The sequence below is a fragment of the Oryzias latipes genome, chromosome 6 (genome assembly GCF_002234675.1).
Source record: "Oryzias latipes chromosome 6, ASM223467v1".
NCBI classification, from domain to species: Eukaryota; Metazoa; Chordata; class Actinopteri; order Beloniformes; family Adrianichthyidae; genus Oryzias; species Oryzias latipes.
The window spans coordinates 4,301,454-4,320,674 of NC_019864.2; the positions used below are offsets into that span (position 1 = coordinate 4,301,454).

General features: G+C 42.6%; 1 protein-coding gene across 7 annotated transcripts in view; it reads left to right on the forward strand.

The window, feature by feature from the left end:
* The window catches only part of LOC105358736 (septin-7-like), a 42,090-nt gene extending 24,330 nt beyond the window's left edge, over positions 1–17,760 (forward strand). For 3 of the 7 annotated variants that reach the window (XM_023955505.1, XM_023955506.1, XM_023955502.1), the window contains exons 6-15: positions 5,386–5,503; positions 5,585–5,677; positions 5,878–5,974; positions 6,612–6,623; positions 11,715–11,795; positions 12,236–12,287; positions 12,377–12,502; positions 14,198–14,333; positions 14,494–14,639; positions 16,517–17,760. In XM_023955505.1, the coding sequence (XP_023811273.1) occupies positions 5,386–5,503; positions 5,585–5,677; positions 5,878–5,974; positions 6,612–6,623; positions 11,715–11,795; positions 12,236–12,287; positions 12,377–12,502; positions 14,198–14,333; positions 14,494–14,639; positions 16,517–16,556 (901 nt within the window). In that variant the 3' untranslated portion in view covers positions 16,557–17,760. The remainder of the gene's footprint in view (positions 1–5,385; positions 5,504–5,584; positions 5,678–5,877; positions 5,975–6,611; positions 6,624–11,714; positions 11,796–12,235; positions 12,288–12,376; positions 12,503–14,197; positions 14,334–14,493; positions 14,640–16,516) is intronic. The other 4 variants (XM_023955507.1, XM_023955508.1, XM_023955504.1 and 1 more) reach the window with 2 other exon arrangements.
* The last annotated feature ends 1,461 nt before the right edge of the window (positions 17,761–19,221 follow it).

Consider the following 19,221-nt stretch of genomic DNA (forward strand, 5'->3'; position numbering starts at 1 on the left):
CCGTGGCTACTTCTTGCCGGTTCGTTTTTTTTAAAAAATAAACTTTATTAACAATATCTTGCACATACAAAATACCAAACACAAAACTCCACTGTGTGCAAAATACAATCTTCACGTTCGCCATGAGAATGAACAAAAAAACATAATGATAACCATGTAAAACAGGTTATGCAAAAAGAAAACAAAAATAATAAGGCAAAGGAATCTGTTAAAGTTTCAGGAGAGACCATGTTTCAACTGTTCTGACAGCTTTTTTGTTAGTGGAAGATTTAATACTGTTCACATACAAAACCATTTCTTTCTGAAAAACATAAAACACGGTTTTTTTGTTGGCATATTTACACTTGTGTATAAAGTATTTAGCCATAATTATAAGTAAATTAACTACATATATTTTTTCTGCATTAAGTCTTTCTTGTGTAAAATATCCAAAAATAATATGCTCGGAAAATAATCTATAATCTTCACATAGATGAGTTCTTATAAAATGTATCACATCTTTCCAAAATAGTTGAGTGAAAGAGCAAAACCAAAAAAGATGAGGCACAGTTTCTGGTGAGGAATGACAGAATGAACAGTTTATGTCCAGATCTTTTTTAAACTTAGTAAAGAAATGTTTCACTGGATAAAATTTGTGAAGAATTTTGAAAGAAATTTCTCTGATTTTATTGGTGATGAAATACTTTTGTGGCAGGGTCCAAACCTTTTCCCACTGAATTCTACATCCAAAGCTGTTCCAGTATGAGATAACATACGGTTTTGTGGCAATCTCATTTTGAAACAGAGAACGGATACTTTGATTATTCCTGCTAGCTGAAAAACATACCTTTCCACACCACAAGTCTGTTAATTTGGGATTTCTTGCTTGTTCATGTTAGCGTCTGCACTGTAATCCCTAGCGAGTTGACTGAACTTAAAAATTATTTTGTAACAGATTACGCAACAGTTAAGTTATATTATTAAAACTTTTAAGTTAACATTTATTAAAATTCATATTGTCAGTTGGCTTACATTTGTATTATTTCATATAAAAAATATTAAGATTCCTCAACTTATAAAAGAGAGATTATTTACTTAAAGTTTTTAATATTTTCCAACTAAAAAACGCTTTAACTAACTATATTTTTATATTACTCAACTCATAAAATATGTAAAATTCACTCAAATGCTTTATAAATTCTTTAACTCATTAAATGTGTAGCATTGAAAATATTTAAAATTCTTCAGCTTAAAATGTATTCTAAACAGAGATATTGATACTGCCCCACTACATTTTAAAGGCTAACATTGATAAAAACCAACAAACGTGAAGGCCACACAATAGTGATTGCTTAATACACTTTTTTTAATTGCTCTTTAAAAAAAAGCACAAATATCAAGAGGATGAAGAAACAATAAGTGCAATAAAGCTGCATTATAAGAGTGCCACACAACATATTGACAAAAAGAGTTGGTTTTGTATTTTACGGCAGAAAAAGCAAATGATCACAACAAAACACATTAGTTACATAACACTTAAACCAACAAATAGTCCATTCTGGAAGACTCACTCAACGAAACATTCTTCAGCGTCAATAAATGTCCTTTCAGTGGTTTGCTGTCCTCAAGGCTCAAGACAGCATTCTGAATAAATATGAAGGCAAGTTCAAGTTTTTTGGGGTGCTGTAGGTCCAGAGCATAGATGTCCCCGAAGAGTTAGAAGAGATTAGTCAGCCAGATCTGTGGGACCACTGACGGCAGCATCCGGAGCGTCACCACGACAACTGAGAAGATACCCACAGCAGTGTCTGTGAGGTCTGGTATTCTGGAAAATACAAAACAAAAAACACAGATGAGTTCAGACCCTCAAAGATATTCATCACACTAATGTCCAAAACTGACATTCCTGCCATCTGTCAATAGGAATCTTTTCATGCTAACATTCTGTTAGCTTTTAATCAACTGGCTATGATGTTTTAAAGACCAACTCCAATTAAAATTGTGTTTTTAAAAAGTTCTTTAGCATTGTTCTGAAGGAGGACATTTATAAAATAATTTAAGACTAAAGCTTCATTTTTCTTTATTCAAATAATGATGGATCAGGAGCAGAAAAGGTAAACGAAACTCCACTCCTTCCAATCAGGAGTCCCTGATGTTCGCCTTTCATCTTCCGTCTCAGTTTTAAAACCATTTAAAAATATCACTCAGTTTACAAACTACAAACAATTGCCCTATTTATTATGTCACTCAATAAAATCTCAATCAATATTAAAGGATTAGTGAAAACCATTGACAGGGAGTCGTGTGCACTTACTGTACAGGTCTTGAAGAAGTTGGAGGCATCTTCATGCAGATAAACAGGAAGTGCAAGGAGGACAAGTGCCCGTCTCATGTTCACGTCACGCTGGTCCTAAAAGAATAAAAAGAAATATCCATTACCATTGAAGCAAATGCAGAGCAAACACTTCCAATATTTATTCAAGGAACTTTAAGAAATAATAAAATGATACCTTTTCTAGATGTCTATTTCTAGTAAGAGGACAATACAGTGTTTATGTCATGATCCACTTCAGGTCAAAGACCCAAAGTCATTTGAAGGCAAGTTACACCTTGGCTTCTTACAGCTGTTTACAAATGATTTGTTATCCGTTTTTGAATTATGCACATTAGAAATTCACCTGGAGGTCATAAATCCTAACCAAGCTGGCCAGTTCCTGTCTGTTTTGGTGGACTTAGTCTCAGAAAGGGCAGCTTTAAGTTACACAAACATGTAAAAACTGCACAATTTCCTCTGACTGCATCTACTCTACATAAATCCATTTCAGATCTTGACAGATGAGTTTTCATGGTTTCAAATGATGGAATGGTGCTAATGCAACATCATTTTATTATTGTAATATACTGTCATAAAGACATGACAATATTCCAAAGTGTCTCCACATACATGGCAGTGGAAACACTTTGGAATATTGGCTATGTAGTACTGCAGTATTATATGTAGTACTGCATAGTGCCAAAGTAACAGAACACAACTTGCACCTCCATTCCATTGTGCCACCTTCAGCCTGCAATCTAAATATGTTTAGTTAAATTGTAAATAATTTCAGCTCTATTTAGACCTTTGGCTAGTTAAAATGTGCATAAATGTTTCCATGCTGCCGTATAAATCTAATAATGGTAATAGTTCAGGATGAATGTATTAAATAAGTATAAAACTCACCCACTGACAGGTCTTTTCTGGTGAAATGGTGACTTTCTGGTGAACTTTCTGAAGTTCAGTATCTGAAAAAGTCCAAAAGAGATTTTTCAATCTTAAAAAATGTTTCAATTATATTCTGATCAAAAAACATTTATTGCACTACACAACCTATTGCATTTTTTGTTTTTTTAAAATAGCTCTAGACAAATAACTGAGACAAGTTACCTGGCTGGCCTTGGCGTCTAGCTGGAGGTGAAACACTGAACACTCTGTAGTTCGGTACCTGAACACAACACGAGCACGTTGATTAATTTATTTTTACAAAAACCTTTTTTATAACGGAGATCAGTGATTTATAAAAGCTTAAAGCTGCATTCAAAACCCAATGCTTCCATGTAGCAACCAGGCCTAAAACTGTTGGCGGTAGCTCCTCCCACACAACCGTTAGAGGCTTTGAGTGACATTTTTGGACAAATGTCCAGCAGCAAACTTTAGCCACAGACAGAGGCCTCCAACGCGAATTTCACACGCGGATCATGTTTAGTGTGATTGCAGCATAACAGATCATTTCTACCTCTGAAAAAAAAAAAACCTCATCACTGTCGTAACTTACGGGCAGAAATGCATTTTGGGTTTGGCTCGCCATACGTCTGCTATGACAAACTAATCATGTATACATTTCCACATTAATCTCTAAAACAATCATAACACACATATGTTTAAACAACAGTAAACCACATTTACGGTAGTATAAGAGCATTTTTAAAGCATTCATTCATAAACCATGAACGATACTTACCAAATTAAATCAGGGCTGAAGACAAGACGGCACCATCAGCGATGAGGCGGATGAAAAAAAAAACCCGAGGTTGGGGCGTCTTGAAGCGGGACGAAATCGCAACGCTTTGCAGAAAAATAAAATGCTCGACTTTCAATTTCAAACGTTGCATACTCGCATTCGGCAAATCCAACATGGCCACCTGAGCTAACGTAGAGAAAACGAAAGACCCTCCCACCAGTACGTGATGACGTCATAACGCTACTTCACGGATCTTAAAATTTTTGAGTGCCAGATACAAATAAGCTTTAAAATATTTAGCACTGTTAAGTTAAATTTGAAAAAATCTTGATAGAGCTTAATACTTTATAGTTGAATCAACTACAAAATGACATTTAAGTTGTGTAACCTTAATAGTTATGAGTCAGTACAAGTGATAGGGTTTAGAGTGTGTTCAAAATGGGAGGTGGCGGCCTCTCGTCCAATCAGAGCACGAGAAATCATCTGCCTTCCATTTCATTCAAAGTGCCTTCCTTTTCATCCAAAGTGCCTTCCTTTTCATGCAAAGTAACTTCCGTTTCATGCATACTCCTCTCTCACACACACATATAAACTCTTCCTCACACGTTCATATATACTTGTCTTTCACATACATACATTCTTTTTTAAGAGTGACAATGAGAGTGAGAATGTATGTATGTGTAAAGTAATATATATGCATGCGAGAGAGAGAATATATGGATGTGCAAGTGAGAATATATGAATGCGTAAGAGAATATATATGCATGCGAGAGAGAGAATATATGGATGTGCAAGTGAGAATATATGTATGCGAAAGAGAGTATATATGACTGTGAGAGCAAGAATGTATGAATGTGAGAGAGAGAATATATGGATGCGTAAGAGAATATATGTATGCGAAAGAGAGTATATATGACTGTGAGAGCAAGAATGTATGAATGTGAATGGTTCAGAATAAATAATGTCTTATACGGCCCCTCATACTGGGGGAAGCTGTTATTGTTTCCATGTTAAGCGTTTGACTGCACTGCCCTCTACTGGTCACTCACGAAACTGCTGGAGTTAGTCTTGCAGCTTTTGTTAAACCACGCACACACACACACACATGCACACACTCAGGCCAATACAAACGCCCACCAGACCCCCTCCTGCTTAAATGACTGAACCCTTTTATTGAACTAAACATTATTCAGTCACATGTCTTACTGCAGGCTCACTAAGACAAAGTCTGACATGAATCCTTTGCTACAAATACATTTCATTTAGTTTCTGTCTTAGAAACTAATTTGTCAGAAGCAGCCTAAGTTACAAAAGTATGTTAAAAAAAACAGAATTTTCTTTATTGCCATTGTTTTATTTACACATGTTCTGGGGCAAACCAACATCTGCTCTCCCATCTGTCCTTCAGCCTGAAGCCTCTGGATATTGAGTTCATGAAAAGACTCCATGATAAAGTCAATGTGATCCCCCTCATTGCCAAGGCAGACACCCTCACCCCCGAGGAATGCCAGCTCTTTAAGAAGCAGGTAAAGTGTCGTAGTGTGACGGCCTGCTGTGCTTCAGAGAGGTTCTTTTGACTTGTTTTTATGAGCTCCTTCTCTTTCCAGATTATGAAGGAGATTCAGGAGCACAAAATCAAAATCTATGAATTTCCTGACACAGAAGAAGACGAGGACAACAAGCTGATCCGGAAGATCAAGGTAGCTGCAGTCTGCTGAGTTTTGTCATCCAAGTTAGATCTGCAGGGAAATATGAGTGTGTGTGTCTGTGAGTGGGTGTGTGTGTGTGTGTGTGTCTGTGAGTGTGTGAGTGGGGTGAGAGGTCCAGAGCTCCAGCATGAAGGTATGTCGTTCAGAGCAGACGAAAGTCCTCTCACAGCTTAACCTCTGCCTCCCTGCAGGAGAAGATGCCGCTCGCCGTGGTCGGCAGCAATGTGGTGGTGGAGGTGAATGGGAAGAAGGTCAGAGGTCGGCAGTACCCCTGGGGGGTGGCAGAGGGTAGGTTAACTCCACAGATCTGGAAATGTGTGTTAATGTGGAGGAGAGGTCTGTGTTAGTGAATGAAGCTCCGACCCCCTGAAGGCTGGGCTGCACCCTTTCCTTTCGTCACACTGCGCCTCGTCCAGGCGTTGGGCCCCAGCTCCTGCAGGTAACGGGATCCACAAAAACCTGTGCCCAGGGGGGCACAGGGACAAGGAGCCGCAGCAGGTGATGTCCTCAGGAGTGCGTGGAAGTTTCTCCAGAAGCGTCTCAGCTAAGGCCACAAAGACCCTGAACGCATCAGAGGCAGAAACAGACTTCCACCTGAGGGGGAGGGGCATTCATTTAAGTCTATCTATGGTCAGCAGACAACTGAAAGGAATTATGACCCGTCAGAAGGGAGATGTGTGCAGATGTTTTCTCCCAAAACATCTCTAAGGAGAAAACCCCTCAAAGGTGAAAGCTGACCTGAAGTGACCTCCTCATGCAGGTCTGGGTCGGACCCCTCCCGCTGCTCCCTTGGGGGTGTCCAGTGTGTGTGTGTGTGTTTGTGTGCGGACATGAGGGGTGTCTGTGCTCTGTGGTCGAGCGTCTTTTCATTCTTTCTTTTCTCTTTTTGTCCCTGTTTTGTTTCCGTCTGTTCTGTGACTGGCAGAGGGCATTTTTGGTAAACAAACCATCTTTCACTTTATTTCATCCTCATTTCCTCCGGACCCCCCCCCCCCCCCCCCTTCCCCCCTCCCTGCTCCCCGCAGGTTTCGCCAGCCCCTTCCTGTCAGTCTCCCCGCCCCCTCCACTTTTCTGTTGCCACGCTTTAACCATCAGCCTGGTGGGCCAACCAATGCTCTGATCAGACCTGGACTGAAGGGGGGGGGGGGGGCATACATGTGAACCTGGTAGCCCCCGTCCTGTGGAAGAAGAGTTCTGTGCCGCTGCAATCTCCAAACTGACCTTTCTGTTGAGCATTGTGGATGTGTGGGGTGGGGGGGTGGGGGGGTTCTCTGAATGCTACAACACTAAAGACTCCAAACGTGTCGTAAGAACAAAAACCAAAAATATGAAGGAAATGAAAGGGAAAAGTCTGAACTGCTGGGTTTGGTTAGGGTGCTTCCTCATGTCGGCAGCATCAGCCGTGTGTCTTTATGTCCAGTAGATATTTGACAGTGTAGTGTTAAAACTGCATTCCTGTTGATTGTTTTAATGCTGCAGATATTAAGTCCATCACCGGTTCTCTGTCAAAGAACTGTTTTATTCCACCTCAATGTACCAAATTCTTTAGAAGAATCAAAACAAGTCGCTGTGGCCTTGTGGAAGAGTGTACGACCCAAGACTGGAGGGTCGAGAGTTCAAATCCATGGTCATACCAAAGACTCCATCCTTGACTTGGGTTGAACCACCAAATGGCTCCAGAGGCTGTTTCTGCACCCAGGTGATGGGTCAAATGTGGAAAATCCACGTTAATGTTACTTAGGTGCTCGATAGCTCGTTAAAAAATGATCCGAACATGTCAACGTTGGTCTCAAAAGGGGGATATTTGAAGAAACACCAGGTCCTTAATGTGATAAACCAAGCCAAAGGCAGAGGTGGGCAGTTTGTGAAAGTGACCTGCCAGAGTCCACAGGAATGATTGAAGGATGAGTGTTTGAGGATAGTCCTAGTCCAGGGGTCGGCAACCTTTAACACAGAAAGAGCCATTTGAACCCAGAAAACACTGGAAGCCGCAAATACTTCTTGACATCTAAAAAGAAAGGAAAAAAAAACCTGCATTTATTAAAAAAATATATATATACATACACTTGTTAGTGCTTTGACTACCCCTTTGAATATGGGCTGTTTTATCTGTAATGATAAATTGTTTATAATTGAACATTCTGAATTCTTGAAATAATAATAAAAATGTCTGAACTTAAAGGATCTATTTAGCAAACTAAAAGCAGTGAGCCGTCTCCCTTTATCGATTTGGGGTTTTCAGAGCATGTAGCGAAGCCTCGACCTGAATTTAAAAAAGGGGGAAAAACACTGTTTCACTGAACAAAATATCTGCATAAATATTGATTTGACCTGCTTAGTGGGACTTCTGCTCCTGAACTTCTGCGCACAACGTCTGCAATTCGGGGCTGGACAAAGTCACTTTCATCTTTACGCACGACTGTAAGCTGTTATCTGGGAGGCGTGAGGGTGTTTGCTTTAAATGTACTTCATGGTGGAGAATAGCTGCTCACATTCATATGTGGATCAGAAGATCAACAGGACTCAAAAGGCAGATCTCTTCATGTTCATGGAGGACTCAGGATGGCATTCCATGTTTTCTCCAGTCTTGGAAGCTTCTCAGTCTCACTCCATTTGTGTGTCTAAGCAAGAGTGACCTTTTGACCGGCAACATCTTCAAGGCCCTCATTCACGTGTTTAAATTTGGACACCCACTTGTCTTTGTCAGCCAACTCCAGCTCCAGATCAGGTTGATGCAGTCACATTTAGCAGGGATGGGTTGGTGTTCAGGGGAGTGACGGGGAAGGACAGTGTGGTTTTCTCCTCTCTGAACACACAGAATCGTTTCCCAAACAATGCATGCATTTTGGTGATTGCAGACTGCAAATACTGTGGATTGATCAGCTTGTGAGCTTGTTTGAATTCTCTTAAAGAGGGGAAGTGAGACAGTGTGCCTCTGTAACTCTGGGGCTAAATCTGTCAGTTTCTGCTGAAACGTTAACACCTCCTCCAGCAGGTGTAACGCTGTGGCTCCTCTCCCCTGAAGAGTTGTGTGGCATGACATTTCTCACCTCTGTCAGACATGCAGCGAATCGTTTCAGCACCTCTCCTCTGGACAGCCGGACACCGGACTCTGTTGTGCATCAGCAGATCAGAGTCTGTGCTCTCCACCTCATCCAGTAACACACAGAACTGGCGGTGATTTCAACCTTTTGCCATTATTTTATTGACCATCTGAATGACAACATTCATGACCTCTGTGCATTCTGGAGGAAAGGTTTGTGCGCCCCATCCCCTTTGGTGCAGGATGCAGTGGAAGGTCAGCAGCTGTCTATCCAGTGACTTCTGCAGCAAGGCCACAAAGCCCTATGCGCTCCAGTCATACTCTATGCCCCATCGGTAGCCGCTGACACTAGGTGTGTTGTTTTTATTTCTCAAGCACGGCCTCACAGACGTCCTCCCCTGGTGTCTGAGTTCACATATCAGCAGAACAGAATATCACTTTTGTCTTTGGACTTATCACAGGCGATTGAGTACACTGCAGCTGAATTGATGACTTTCATTTGCTGTTTTGTGATATTTTCTGCCATTTTTATGGTTCTGTCTTTGCAGAGAGAGGCCTTCTATTTAAAGTCTGCTAATAGGTGTTCTGTAATCCTAAGGAATGATTCTTTGACATATTCTCCATCTGTCAACGGTTTCCCATGCCTGACTACATCCTGAGCGCCACAAAACTTGCATATGTAGTTGAATTTGCAGACTTTACTCGCTTTTGGAATAGATTTTTCGTCATATCAGCCTTTCGCATTAGTTCCTTAACAGCTTTTTTTCTCTATTCTCCCTCCGGATAAAGGCTCTGTGTGTATCTTTGAAATGTCTTACGACATTTGACCGTCCATTAAACAATCAATCTGCCGTCCCATTTTTGGCACAGTTCAGCACAGACGATGCGCTGTGAGTATGTCGTTAGTTCACTTTGAGCACAGAAGGTAGCGACAAACCACCCCACCTCTGGGCCGCTTCCATGGCTCTGGGGCGGACCTTCTCAGGTACCAACTGGCTGGTGTGCATTGACTTCAAATTTCCAGTGGATGAAAGTGGGACCTCTGGGATCTGGGTTGGTAAACGTGAAGCGAGTGTCCTCTGGCACGCCTCTGTCCAGGTCTGAATCTGTGAAGTCACGGAGCGGAGGATCAGTTGGGAGCTGCTCCTCCAGCAGAAACCTCATGCTTTCGCACAGAGCCGGCACCCTCATATCAGCCCCCGCCTCAGCTTGTGGGGCTGATCCATCGGTCCAGCTCTGTGATCCAACCTAGGGTCATGTCCCTTCCCTTCCCCCTTTTAATCCATCGCTTTAGGCTTCTTGTGCCACTAATGCAGTTAGCTTACTAGTCTAATATAGCTTCAGTGCATACATACATGAAGTGCCTTAACATAGGAACATCCTGCACACGCACGTGCATGTGCATGCTGGAGACAGATGGCTGAGCCCCTCCCTGCAGATCACCCTATGGCCTGAACCAGCCTCACAGCTGAAAACGCCTGCTTCTGCTTTAGTTTCTTTAGTAGTTGAGATTTCTGGAAAAAACCATCACGCCTTCTGCTTTAATAGAGATATCCCATCATGAAAGACCCACTCTCTAAGGTTGTGTCCAAATTTCTTCCCTACTCACTACATAGTGCACTAAATGGTGCGTTTGCCATATTGTAGGGCTGTCCGTATCTACAATTCCCAAATCCAGTGCTCTGGAAATTTCCCAGAAGTCTCTGCGAAACACCAGTGTGCATCAATGCTCACTAGATTGGTGAATATATTCAATTTTCAATTCAATTTTATTTCTATAGCCCAATATTTAAGAAAAGAGTCGTCTCAATGGGCCTCATGCCGGGGATTATGTAATAAACATGAATCATAAAGAATATAAAGTCATAAATTCAATAGCTGATGGCTAAACTAAACTAAAGAGACTAAACTAAAATGGGCATCCCTGCCCTTAGACCCTCCTTCACCCAAAAAAACGGATCCCAGTAAAAAAGAATAAACCTCAGGGGTGCCCACATGAAGGATGATGAATATATGTTTGAATCATTTTTGCAAAGAAAATGTATTTAAATGTATTATTTTTAATAAAATATCAATGTTTTCATCTTCCGTACACATTGGATTTATAAATGGTTGTCACAAAACGCTCATATCAATCAGGTTTCAACTTTGTGAAATGTATGGCGTCATATTCACCATTCAAATTATAAAAAAAGTAGTGAGCGTGGTGTCCGAATCGTAAAGCGCCAGTAGTAGAAAATCCCGTTGGCGTGGAGCAAGCCTGCCCCCTATCCCGTCACCCATCGCTTTACCCGTACACCCACTAGCTTACAGCCCCCAGCCCCAGATTCCAGCTCTAACAAGGCAGACAGAGACATACATGGATCTATATGCCTGCAAGTGGATGCATCAGAATGAAGTAGAGCAGGAATCTTATGGCCTTCCCAGCATTTCTGATTCACAACGACTTGAATAAAGAAATACTCAGAAATGCAATTTTAAGCTCAATTGTCTTTATCTATGTCTGTCATCATGATGAGAAAAATGCCACAAGAACGTGACAAAAACACCAAAAAGACCGTTTTCATTGGAGCTGGTCTTTAAATTTCAGCTTTGGATCAAATGTTTCATTAATTCTAATCACAAGAATAAACTTTTTTCTTCAAGAATATTTATGAATATTTCTAATACAGATTCCAATCTAAAATGGGGAAAAATCAAATAAAATGGGGAAATCTCTTCAGATGCTCTCTGGTTCTTCCTCACTCCTCCTCCGCTCCTCTCCTCCAGCTGGTCATGCACAGATGCCCCTAAATCCACCCCCATGACTGTTTGCATATGTCTTGGTTGTAATCCGGGACAGCCCACCATGGACACTCCTAAACCCTGAAACACAGCTGACCTAGATTTAACACCCCGCCCCCATACCCCCCACCTTTCCTCTGGGCGCAGACAGTAACTGTCAAACTGCCCCCCTCCCCTACATGCACCCCACCCTTACATCAGAGCTTCCTCCTTTGGAAGAGTCGGGAGGTCAGTGGCTGGCTTGGAATGCCAAGGGGCAGGACAGCCCGAGCTTCATCAATGGTAAGCTGCCCCCTGCCCCCCTCTCAGTGATGAATGACTGCTGCATTGGTAGGCGTCTTCCCAGCGAGGAGCAGCATGTTTGACGAAGAGGAGGCTCAGTGATGCAAACTCTGTCCTAGAAGTGTCTCCATGGAAACGTGCGTTAACCCTGATGGTTGTGATCACACAGGAGCTGCTTCCATTTTAGCGTGGGGGGGGGGGGTGTAGGAGGAAAGTATGAGCAGAACGTCTATTGAGCTTTGATCCTGTTTGATCATGCCCCCCCCTTCATCATTTTTGAAGCATTGACCCACCCTCCCCCGAGCCCTGCTCCTTCTCTGTGTAATCCTGCATTTATAGCTAACGGCTAACACGGTTCTTACTCAAAAAGAGGCAGCACATGGCTCACCTCAGGTCGTCCTGCTGATGTCACATGACTCATGCTCTGCTTCCTGTTGCAGTGGAGAACGGCGAGCACTGTGACTTCACCGTCCTGCGAAACATGCTCATCCGGTGAGACGCCAAGTGTCAACCAGAATGAAAACAGAGCCCAAGTGTTAGGAATGAGACTCAACCATTTATAAATGTCCTTTTAATGTCAGCACTCACATGCAGGACCTGAAGGATGTCACCAACAACGTCCACTATGAGAATTACCGCAGCAGGAAGCTGGCCGCTGTCACTTGCAACGGGGTGGACACCTCCAAGAGGAACGGACAGCTGACCAAGTAAGGGGGGACGGGGGGAGTTTATTTTAGAAAAGTCTGAGAGATCCATCTGTCTCAGAGCGGCAGAAAGGTTTGGAAATAAAAACAGGCATCGTTCTCACACAGACCAGCCACTGGTGTTTATAGCACTAAGAGAACTAAGAGTGCAGTTTACATCTGTAGAAGGAGATGTATGGAAGTGAATCTGAAGCATAATTAAAAATAAAAGTCAATACCAGAAATGCTTTTTCATTTTCTTCTTCAACACTGCTTATTCTGTCACTTAATTAAAATGATAAAGAAAATGATATTTGACATTTCATTTTCAAAAAGTTCTCTGGTAAATCTGTAGCAAAATTTATTTAGAAATGTGTAATTTGACAATTAAAATGGATTAACAGAAATGCTTTTTCATTTTCAAAATGTAACTGCATCAAATGACTCAAAATTAAAATGGAAAATCAATACTTCAAAATGCTTTTTTCATTTTCTACTTATTCTGTCTTATTCTTATTCTGTGTCATAATTAAAATGAAAATGCAAAGAGGGGATTGCATTTTCATTTTAACATCCACCCTGTGAACATTGTCGCATAATTCAATTCCACTTAGCATTTCCAGAGGGGAGGCGGGGCGATGACGTCATTTCTATCTCCGTGTGTCCAGCTGCTAAGAGAACCATGCTAGATGCAGTGCAGCCAGGCTTGTAGCTTTGTGTTTGTGGACTAGCTTTGTCTTCGGACCGGCAGCCGCCTTTGCATAGCGGAGCGCTAAGCCCCACAATCAGAAGCTCCAGATCGCTGAAGGAGGAAATGCTGCTACCATCTGAGAAACCATCATCTGAATTTGTGTTTCCAGTGGTGTCCAGAACAAAATAAAGGATGATGTAATTCCCACATATTTACATCCAAGATGCTCATTGCCCACACAGAGTTTCAAGTCCCTCCACGGCTAATGTTTTTAGCACGTATTAGCCTAATGCTAACCCGTCTTTTGGGTCCTTGCAGTGAAGAAAAAAGCATTGACCGCACGGATTAAAAAAAATATGAGCCAGCAGGCCCTTAATAATAATCATGACAGTAATAAAAGCACAGTTAGAAGATAGTCTCCTGCAGCTTCGCCCTGATTTTGATGTTCGATGACAGAAGGAGCCCCATCAACAGCTATAGCAGATTTCACCATGCTAAACGTTTGTTGGTTGCTGGTTGGACCAACACGTATCTTCTAAATGTCCTTTTATTTGCAGAATAAGCAGTTTTTAAGTAGAAATGAAAAAGCATTTTGGCGGATTGCTTTTTCATTTTACTGTTGAGTCAAAAAATGCAGCTTCATTTTGAAAATAAAAAAGCATTTCTGGTTTTTATTGTTATTTTTAATTATGCTACAGAATGGCTTCCATAGAGGTGGGATGACCTTAGAACTGAAGAACCCATAATAACTCCCAGAAGTGAGGAATATCTATATTATGCTTCATCATTAAACTCCAAGTTTTACAGCCATTTTAAGATAAAATCCCATAATAAAGGGAAACTATGTAGGAAACGAGCTGGACATCCCCCCACCCCCCAATTCAACAGAATTTCCTAGGATCTTTAGTCTTTATTCTCAAATTCCAGAAGGTAGAATTCAAGAGCAGAAGAAGTGACAGACATGCAGGTCTCTGAGTCTTGATCTTTGACCTCACCTCACCTTTATTTTTGTATTTTTGTTACTCAAGGAGCCCCCTGGCTCAAATGGAGGAAGAGCGCAGGGAGCATGTCATGAAAATGAAGAAGATGGAGGCAGAGATGGAGCAGGTCTTTGAGCTCAAAGTCAAGGAGAAGAAGCAAAAGCTGAAAGACTCTGAGGCTGAGGTGAGCGTCCACTCCAAGCCTGTACAGTGTGCTGACACAGCTCGTCAACATTCTCCTTCCATCTTTCCATCACACTCGGAGAGCCCAACATCGGTTATTGAGATGCAGTTTTGGAGCTGTTGAAGACATCTGTGCTGTTTTTCTTCCATGTGCTCCTCAGCTGGAACGACGCCACGAGCAAATGAAGAGAAACCTGGAGGCCCAGTACAAAGAGTTGGAGGAAAAGAGGCGCGTCTTCGAGGAGGAGAAGGCCAACTGGGAGGCTCAGCAGAGGATCCTGGAGCAGCAAAAACTGGATGCTTCCAAGTCAGTGACACTCTGAGGCATTTTGGAAGAACTGAAATCCTTTCTCATTCTGCAGGGTCCAGTGGCATCATAAATATGACCTTTCATTCTTTTCAAAACAGCCGCCAACTTTGAAACAGATTAGTGCTGATGTTTACTCCGGCTTCCTAGGTTCATTGGTTACTCTAAATTCTCCCTAGGTGTGAATGTGAGTGTGCATGGGTGTGTGATTGTGACCCTGCGACAGACTGGCGACCTGTCCAGGGTGACCCCTGCCTTCGCCTGCAAGCAACCGGGATAGGCTCCAGCAGCCGATGGGCTCCAGCAGCCCCGTGACCCCGAAAGGGATAAAAGATGAATGCATGAACAGTTTTTTACAATCAAAAACTGTTTTCTCTTTTTTCTCTTTACAATTTTTATTGTTTATATGAGTTATTCCCACAGTTCATTTTCCAACTTGGAAGTAAGACGACTCGATCTCCGAGGCTCCGCCCTTCGCTCCGTGTGGGTGCCGCCCATATCATGACATCAATATAGAGTCAGCATCGTGTCTGCGTTTCGCCCACAAAAACAAACAACATCCAAACTTTTGCAAAGATGGATGTGGACATTGTATATATAAAATAAAAAGCCTTTTTGCTGAACACTGCTAGCTCCACGGAGAGAGTGGGTGTGTGTGTTAGGCTGGGGGCGGAGCTGGCAGCGCAGACTCTTCCTGGAAGGGGCAGGAAGTACCTGCTGGAGCCAGCAGGTACTTCCTGTTTTGGATGTGAGGGGTAAGGGGTCACTCAGTCCTCCAGCCCACCCCATCGGCTGCTTGTCCATCACAGATTTACCATTATTTTTAACACACCATGGTTTAAAGGTCTTTCCCTCCATAACCATTGCAAAGCGATGTCCTCCTTCTTCTTCTTCTAGACCAGGGGTCGGTAACCTTTACCACTCAAAAAGCCGTTTGGATCAGTTTCCCACAGAAACGAAAGCACAGGGAGCCACAACAATAGGGGTGTTAGAAAAAATCATTTCGGCAATATATCGTGGTAGTTCATTTTTGTGATATTTGTATTAATTCAAAATGCTATCAGGATATTTATTTAAGTATTTATTTTCAATTCTTTATTGAAAGATGACAACTATTGTTATTAGGAAGCAGCTGTTAGTTTGTCTGGAATCATAAGCAGTGAGTCTAAGCCCCGCCCCCTCCTCTCTACCTGTTCACACCTCTGCAGCTCCTAGTTGTTTTCCCCGCATGCAAACCCCCCCTCCCTCCAGCGTGTTCCACACAGACAGTGCAACATACGGTCATCATAGCAGTAAGGTGACAGCAGAGTGGGGGCGCTCTAATGCAAATGTAATTAATTTTACGCGGAAATGGTGGTTTTAGTGTAGGGGGAAAAAGGCTTTGGGGGGGGGCGTTCATGTGCCCCCTACGTGATCACAACGGACTGTCTTTTTAGAGGAACTTTCCATCCTAAAAAGGACTCTGGTCGCGTTCACAGCTGCAGACACGCCCCCTCCGCGTTCTCACGCTGCTGTCTTCCTCCTGGCCGCTCGCACTGCCCAACGGTCTTAAAGGCCCCACGACAATCTGAGGACGTGATCGTTATTTAACCAAACCATGGAGAGCTGCAGCACAGGGAGGAAAGAGCGGCATGCGGCTCCGGAGCCGCTGGTTGCTGACCCCTGTTCTACAAGATCCAAACACAATAGACCAAGTCAGAGGCTCCCTTTCCTCAGACACCCACATGCTGGCCAGTTCTATTTTTTTAAGATATAATCTTTTGGCTTTTCACTCTCAATAGCTGTTTGAGTCCTCCCTGGTTTCATATTGTGTCCGTGGTTGTGGTGTCAGTTGTTTATCTGGAACGACTGATTGATTTCCTGTTTGTCTCTGGCAGGACAATGGAAAAGAACAAGAAGAAAGGAAAAATCTTTTGAAGGAAGTGGCAGCCGGCGTCTTTTGTTCGTTAACCTCCTGGGATTCATCTGTGATGTGAGAACACAGACAGCAACCGTCTGCTCCAAGCAGACTCTGACGCGCACACAACGCTCTCTGCGGGGCTTTCTGTCGTCCTCATGGATGTGCACGTTTGTGAAATTCTGTTTCCTACTTTATGTGACCGGGGTGGGGCTGTTTCTCCAATCCCACATATTCGTTTGTAAACCTGCAGGTACATAGACTTTCCTGTCAGAGGAGAAAGTCCCCCTGAGAAAACTCCGGCTTCAGCTGCTTTACCGTCCTCAGAGCTGCACTTCATGTCAGCACGGAAATTGAGAATTTGATAGAAAATCTCTAGACTTTCTCTTCAAGATTCCTTTTTTCTACATAGAATAGAGGTTTAAAATCAAACTACATTTCTTTAAAAAGTCCTCAAAGAATTTCATCAAAATCCTAACATGTTTTTTGACAAACTGTATAAGCTTTGACATACCTCAGGTCAAGTGATCCTGCAGAATAAGTTGTCCTGTAAACACTTCAGTAGACCAAATCTAACTTCAGGGTGTTCCAGGCTCTGCTATGGGAACATTAGAATGGTGTGTTTGTCTGTTTGGATCCGTCTCCTCCTGAAAACAGTTATGCAACAGCCTGTCTCCGTCTAAATAAAAGAGAGAAGATGTTTTTTATGTTGATGTGTTTGATGGTGCCAACCTCCTTAGTCTTTTAAAAAGTTCCCACGACAGCAAACTATCAGAAAATGTGATTAGGAAGACCAAACATGTGAAAGTCATGATATTAGAGAGTCAGGACTTCCTGTGTTTCCTTTTTCTTCATGGACTCCTTTTTGAATTTTGAAGATGCTTTCATGGAAATAAGCAGATCAGCCTCACGTCTTCAGATACAAACATTTCTCTGCCTGGTTCTCCACATTATTGTGTAAATATCTCCACTATTCTTTTTATCTTTTTTCATCCTAATTTTCAGATTAATAAGAAACTTCAGGATCAACTCATCTGGACTCTCCTAAACAGATATTAATACTCAAGTGTGTGTCAGCTCTGAACCCTCATACTGAAAGTTTTCTGAACACTCATCTTTGTAATATTTTCATTTTATATAAATATTTTTGTTTTGCTTTTATGACTGAACCAAATGTTTGTCTGTAACTGTACACAGTTATTAATAAAGTTGATTCATGCTAGACCTCTGTTGCTGAAGCAGCTTTCACTTCTTACTTTCCTATTTAAATGTGTATAGGCGTGTGTGTTGTGTGTTCATGTCTGTGTGTAGGTAAAGTTTAAGCAGGACGTCTTAAATGGTTGAAGATGGTCCTAACCCAGGGGTGGGCAAACTACGGCCCGCGGGCTGAATCCGGCCCGCCTCCATGTTTGGTCCGGCCCACTGAACAGCATCAGAGACCCATGTTTATTATTTTTATCTGCCCACACGATCAAGACCTGCATAGAATGTGACATTTTCTTCCCCCCTTCTGCAGTCTGTGCTCCAACCTGAAACCCTCTAAAATCTCTGTCAAATAGAACAGAAGACAGTTTTTCCTTTCTACGTCGCAGGTCATCTTTCCCGGTTTAGCTCGTTCTGTTAAAGCGAATATGCTGCTTTTTTTAAACACCCTGTTTGTTCTGTGTCCTGATTGGCTGGAGACCCTGTCAATCAATGTCCATGGCGTGTCTCCTGTACAGAAACGCAGAGCTCTTCAGATCAGAAATCTGTGATCGATCAGATCTTTGTTTTCATTCTAAGATCCTGGACCTAATTTCTATGAAGTTTTGAGAATTTAAACAAGAGCAAAGTGGGAAAATATTCATGTCTGTCTGGGAAAAGTGTTTTTAGTCAGTGAGGAGTTTTACTGCCATAAACGTCTGTAATCAGACTCCGTGGATTTCACCGATCACGGTTATTTCTAGAACATAACTCCTGCAATAAACGAGGGAACTCTGTACTGGTGAAAAGGTAACGCAGATATATGCTTAGCTGCAGCATAAGACGTAGAAATGTGCTTTTTCATTATTGGATGAGAAACAGACGTGCAGGACACAGATGCTCAGTTTTAGCACAAACTGTGAGACGTGTGAGGAGCTGCAGCTAAGTTTTTTTTTTTCTCTAAGTTTTACATGATGTACATCAAACCATTGGTACAATTGGTTCTAAAATAAGAACAAAAGTTTTAACCTAAAAACTCTAAAATGCTCTGTTTTTAAATATAATTTTCAATCCAAAAGTTTTCATCCAGATTCCATCTTATTTCTTTCTCACTCCACACATCTGCTCCTTGGCCGACCCTTTTATCCAATTTTACAACCCAATGCGGCCCGTGAGTCACAATAAGTGCCCATAGCTAAATCCATGACTTAGGGGGTGGGGGGCCTGGTCGTCGCTGCTCCTTGCCCTACTGCCGTGGTTCGGGGTGGGGTTCGGGGCCTCCGGTGCACCGTAAGGGCGGTGGGCGGTGGGGTTTGTCGGGGGGTCAGGTCCGGTGCCTGGGTGGGGCGGGCTGGGGGGCTGCGCGGTCTTCTGGGCTTGGGTGTGGGTGTGTATGTGGGGGGGGGAGTGGTGGTCTGGCTTGGCTTGGGGGGGTGGTCTCTTTGCCTGTGCTGTGGGGGTTGGCGGGGGGCCCTGCTCGGGGGGTAGGAGGTCCTGCGCTGG